Source organism: Mastomys coucha, unplaced genomic scaffold (assembly GCF_008632895.1).
Source record: "Mastomys coucha isolate ucsf_1 unplaced genomic scaffold, UCSF_Mcou_1 pScaffold20, whole genome shotgun sequence".
Classification (NCBI taxonomy): Eukaryota; Metazoa; Chordata; class Mammalia; order Rodentia; family Muridae; genus Mastomys; species Mastomys coucha.
The window spans coordinates 9,704,226-9,710,256 of NW_022196903.1; the positions used below are offsets into that span (position 1 = coordinate 9,704,226).

The following is a 6,031-nucleotide window of genomic DNA, read 5'->3' on the forward strand; positions in this document are numbered from 1 at the left end:
CTCTGCAAATTTTGTGAAACTAATCTGAAAATGTGAGCGGGTGTAGATGTTTAATTAGGAAAAAAAATTAAAAGCATTTATCAGATTCTCAAAGGAGCTGATGGATAAGATCCACCATAAGGCTGTGTGTGTGTGTGTGTGTGTATGTGTGTGTATGAGCTTGTGTGTGTGTGTGTGTGATATGAGTGTGCACATACAGAGGACAGAGCACAAGACCTATTCCTCACTCAGGCTTAGTTTTGAGAGCAGGGCCTCTTGCAGAACCTGAACTCAATGCAGTGGCTAGTGGCTGGGCCAGAAGCCCCAGGGACATACCTGCTTCTACCCCTGAGGTGGAGATTTTACCCATGTTTTTACATGGGTGTTAGGTCTTCATGCTTGTACAGGAAGCACTGTTATCAGTGGCGCCCTCGCCCCAGCCCAGGTTTTTCGTGTTTAAGCAAAATCTTATCGTTTAAGTAAGAAATGAAGCCCCACCCCCTCTTGGTCCCGCTTTTAATTATACTAAGCACTAATTGTTTAGTGTATATCTCAGAGGTTAGAACATGAATGGTGGTCAGGGTGTTGTCCATTGTGGGAGTCGGTTCTTTTCTTCCTTGATGTGGATGCCGAGGATCCAGCTCACAGAGGCCATCAGAGAATGGAAGTACCTTGATCCACTGAGTCACCTTCTTGGCCCAGTGAAGCTAAGATTTTTGGAGACTGTATCCCTCTCCCTCTGCTTTTAAGAATAAAACACGAAATGGTAGTTTTTAAAAACATTCTTTGGAGTAGTTTTGGAAACTCACTGTCAATCAAGACTGTTTTTCCTGTAGTATTATTTTGTATCTTCTAAAGATAGTACCTGGAGGTGACTAAATGACTGTGACTTACAATGTGTTTTACAATGTGCTTTAGATTTTTTGCATCCCAGAGAAGTTGAGACTGGCAAGGAAGAGAAGGCAGCCTCTCTAAATCTGCTCCAACGAGCTGGTGGACGCAAGATGACAGCTGTCCTGCCACCTATATGTTCCTCTTGTCCTAAGCATGCATGGCCACATTTTATTAAATGGCAATTTACCCAAACAAACATTGTTAGCATCTTCTCTGGTAAAAAGATAAAATACCTTCAAAAAACAGTAAACCCATTTGATTTCTATGTCTTTATAATGTAAGCACTCCTCATTACTTTTTACTGTTAACCAAAACTCTCAGGCATGCCACATCAGTTCACTCGGGGAAAGGGTCTACCTACTGAATTTTATTGGCCACAGTCTGCTTCCTGACAAAAGTCAAGGCTTCTAGGGTTATCTGGAGAGTGAGATACTGGGCAAGGCATTTGGGGGAACAACTGGACTATCTATTTTCATTGAAAACATAGATTAGTTTGACTTACTGAGACTATTTCATTCTGGCCAAATCTTCAGAATGAAATAAAGGTCTGACGATCCTTGCCAAGCTTGGTTCTTCAGGCTCCACTTTCTCTAGTACTATGCAGTACTGACAGAAACTTAGGAATTAAAGGTTTTGTTTGGAACATAAGGAACTGAAGTGACTCTTGTGTACTAACAGTTTGAGTAGTTTTTCTTAAAACTATAACACTCAAAATACAAATTCTAATCAAAATATTTGTCCAGGGCTCAACAATGTGAATTAAAAACCTCTGTAATCTATTGGTTTAGGGACTCTTTGAATTACTAGGGCAAAGAGGGTATGCCTTTTTAGCTGGTGTACAAATCAAAGCAGGACAATACACTTCCTTTCATATTTGTAGATTTCCTATCGGAGCCCTCTTTTATCTCAAAGATGCCCATTTCTTGCCCTTTGTAATCTTTTAAGGTAACATAATCAGTCCCTCTTCACTCAGATTATAAATAGTTAGTTCACAAATAGATACAAGCAGACCAAAACAATAGGTGAACTGACCGAATAATGGCTATGTATTTGATACAATAAATCTCACAAAGGAGAAGGTACTCAATTAGTGCAAGGTTATTTTTTTTTAACAAATATTTCCTCCAATTTAGTATTAGATATGTTAGGTACATTTTTATTAAACTTTTTCTCAGAGATAAAAATTTTTGGCTAAGATCTAAGTACAATATCAACTTGGGAGATAAAAACAGAAGCATTAAAAAAAAATTAAGAACAAAAAAACAAATCCAAAACCCAACCCAGAGAGAGGAGAGGAGAGAGAGAGAGAGAGAGATCCCAGAATGCAAGAGGCAGTGATTATAATAACAACGTGGATTTACTAGATTCTGAGCAAATGCTTCCATCTTCCAATTCCCTGTGCTTTGACACTTTGAAAGTATGAAATAATACTTATGCAAACTTAAGCCCTCTCACTTTGGCCCCTTCCCAAGCAGCAAATACAAATTACAGGCCACATTATTAGTGCACTCTCTGTGGTTAAGAGCCTCCCTCCACCCTCATCTGCTCCCACTGTAGAAGAAACAAGTATGAACATGAGAGCATCGCCTTAGCTGAGGGTGCTAACTCTCAGCTAACTGTAACCTTCTTGCTGAGAACAGGAGAGATCAAATCTTGGGTTCGGCCTCAACAGCACAATGGGTTTCAGCACGATGGTCAGGGTGATGTCTAATTCAGAAGAGTCCTTCAAAGTCATATCTGTCCATTTCGCTTTCTTGCGTATATCCCCAAGCAAGCACAGATGCCTGTAATGCTGAGAACTACACCTAATAAGAGTGCAATTGCATCTCCAGCTTCCACCGCTTCAACAACAGGCAGGATCAAAAGCAGCGAAGTGAGGACTAAGATCAACTGTGTTGAAACTGAATTCATGATGTTAGGATCCGGAGGGCTGAACTTGCCTAGAAATTAAACACGGAACAAAAGAAACTGTTTAAAAAAAAAAAAAAAGCCTTACCTTTTTGAATGACAATATAAATATACAACAATCTTTTAGGTTGGAGTTTGTGAATCATTTCAGATGTCAGTTTAAGATGACAAAACTAAGACAGTCATTTTTGGTTAATCTCATGACAACACCCTCGCACCAGCAATTCCAACAGGAATTCCAACAGTATGTGCACCGACCAAACTGAAACTGTACATCATTAGAAAAGAGAGGGAAAAATGCAGAAGATACTTGCAAACTTAAATACCCTAACAAGTAAAAGTCAGATTTTCTTAGCATGTCTCCTATCTAGAAAATGCAGGTAAATCTGGCAAAAGTCAAATAACAAAACACGTGACTCTGAAGTTGTAAGGGATTAATAAGACTTACCGAAACAATGGTATATGTAAAATTCTATCCAACGTGAAATATTCTCTTTGGAACTTCCGGATGCTGAGGCTAAGAGGTTACTCGTGACACAGCCTATTTTAAAGGAAGCTAGAGTCAGTGAGGAACGAACAGCAAGGACAGAAATTGGTAAGGAGTACAGAAAACACTCCCTAACAGTTCGTTCAAAAAGAGACTACTAGATTTAAAGTTAGTTCTCACACACAGATTCCTAAACGAAACCAAGCCGAGAAGCAAAATCATCCCAAGATCTAACATAAAGATCTGGAATTCCTTCGCCCTGGGAGGGTGCAAATTTGTTGCGTTGTGCAACTACAACTACACTAGGAGAATCAATCCTGGAATCCCCGGGAGCAGAGTTTGTACCTTACCGGAGCGAAAGCAGCCATTACAGGAATGAAGAGCAGGGCGGTGTCGCCAGACTACATTTCCCACAAGCCCCGACGCCCACTCCCGTCATGCACAGCGCGCTCTTGGATTTCCTTGCTGAGAGGTAGACAGGCTTCTAGCTGTTCAGGTTTCGCAAGTTTGCCTTTTCTGGTTTTACTGTTAAAGAGAGGTTGAGTGTCCAAAAAAAAAAAAAAAAAAAAAAAAAAAAAAAGGTTTAGTGAGTTCGCGGTAAGACTAGCAAAAACAACAACACGTGTTTTCTGCCCTGTAAAGGATTTCTAGACGCATAGCTATATAGCTATGTCTTATGAAGAAGTAACTGTGGGAGAGGGTAGCTGAGTGGAGCCATCTGTTTGGGATTGTTTCAAACCTGGGGCCTTCCAACATTTCTGCAGCAGAAAAATCCCCGTTATCATATTCCAAATGTGCCTAATGACATTTGCTAATTTTTTTTAAAACTAACGGGGAAAATAAGCACATTTAGTCGGAAAGTTTGTAAAATATTGAATCATTTGTGGTGCAAATCGGTTTAGAAAATATGGTTTCAGCCCTATAACCAGATCTTTTCCGATTTGAATTCTTGTCTTTCTCAGAATGCTCATTCTCCACAGCCTCTTAATATTTTAAGATGTCAAACTTAGTACTCTAAACCATTACAATAATTATTCACTTGAATCTTTAGCATTAACTTTGAAAAGTTCTTGAAGTCTTGTTACCTGGGATAGCCATAGTAAATGTTCCTTTTGGCCTGAGCATTTTGATACTTAGCGACAACTTGTCATCTTCTCATTGTAAGTTACTCACGGTGCTGAGTTAGAGGTGACTGAACTTGTCCTGATAAAAATGTGGATACTGTGAGCACATTCAGTTCAGTGTCGATAACCAGCATGTATTCTTGTGTTGTTGGTTCTCCTTTTAAACACAGTTGGATCTCTCTGACAGCAAAGATTAAATACTTCTGGTTCCCAAAGGAAACTTGGCAGAAACTCCAGCAACGTTAGTTAGTAACAATAATTTGATGAAATAAATGTGCCAAGATTTTATAGGAGATCCAGAGGTGGTGAACACATTAAAACAAGGTGTGTCTGATAGATTGACAGCTTTGTTTTTCTAAAGTTAATTCTTTTAAAAGATTCATTCTAATTGCATTTGTCTTATGTTGCTTTTGGCTTTGTATCTTTCCTATCAATTAGTTTTGGAATAGGACCTCTTGCTTTTATGGCTTCCAAAATATCCTCCTACATTCCAGTGTTTTCATTTGGGAGGTTTTATTTTCCCTTATGTATTTACTTCATGGAGTGGAAGTCTCCAGACTAAAGTTAGTGCTTGTACACACTTGTTCTGTTCCTGAGTCTGTAAAGTTTCTTGATTAAGCTTTAAGTTTGCAGAGTCTATGCATGGTAAAGATGCTCATCTTTTAAATTATTGTAGTTAGAAATTGACTAATTACTTGGTCTGTCTGTAAAACCATGGTGCAAATTGGTGTAAGGATATTTTGGGCTCAAATATAGTTTTAAACTCAAATTGCTTACATTTTGCTAATTAGGGCCTCTCCTTATTGGAAGTCCAAGGCAATGCTTTTAGTACATCACTTTTAGGTTAGAAACCATTATAATTCTATTTTTCCCCCTTTCCATTCTAACTAGTCTGTTTTTCTTTTTTCTTTTTTTTTTTTTCACTTTTTTTTTTTTTTTAAGACAGGGTCTCTCTGTATAGCCCTGCCTGTCCTGCAACTCACTCTGTAGACCAGGCTGGCCTCAAACTCAGAAATCTACCTGCCTCTGCCTCCCAAGTGCTAGGATTAAAGGCGTGCGCCACCACTGTCCTGCTCTGTTTTTCTTTTAATGGTAATTTTCTTTTGCTTAAAAACTCCAGTTCCTCCATACTTTACAAATGTTCACATTACTAGTCAAGATGCAAATTTCAGAACTACTCTACTTGTCTCTGATATGATTCCAGCACTCAACGTACTCTTTCCATTCCATTCACATTTATTGTTCCACAAATTAATAAAAAAGCTAATTTTTTTCCTCTATTGACATTTTGCCCTTGCCAGCCAGTAATACTTTCCAACAGATTTGTCATAGTTATTCTCAACATCATCCAGGGATCAGAGCTTTGTTCAAGCTTCACTTTCCATCTCTGTTTAACTTAGTTAAAACAAAACATAAAATTAAACAAACTCTCCCATTATATTATTTAGGTAAACAAATATATTCAGATAAAGATTCCATGAGAGGCAGAAATATTTTCATCATGCTCATGATTGATTTTTCATCTAGTAGAATAGTAAGTACCCTGTGTGCTAGATACTTAATAGGTAACTTGTAAATGAGTAAATAAAGATAGTACAATACAGGGTGGTATTACTGTTCAGTCACTTTTCTGTTCATA

General features: G+C 38.3%; 1 protein-coding gene across 1 annotated transcript; it reads right to left on the reverse strand.

Moving 5' to 3' along the window:
* Window positions 1-1,896: 1,896 nt before the first annotated feature.
* Window positions 1,897-3,701, reverse strand: Smim30 (small integral membrane protein 30). The gene is made up of 3 exons (XM_031381196.1): window positions 3,619-3,701; window positions 3,230-3,322; window positions 1,897-2,813 (listed from the first exon to the last, which is right to left on the reverse strand). The coding sequence occupies exon 3, from the start codon at window positions 2,782-2,784 to the stop codon at window positions 2,605-2,607; it is 180 nt and encodes a 59-aa protein (XP_031237056.1). The 5' UTR covers window positions 2,785-2,813; window positions 3,230-3,322; window positions 3,619-3,701; the 3' UTR covers window positions 1,897-2,604.
* Window positions 3,702-6,031: the final 2,330 nt, after the last annotated feature.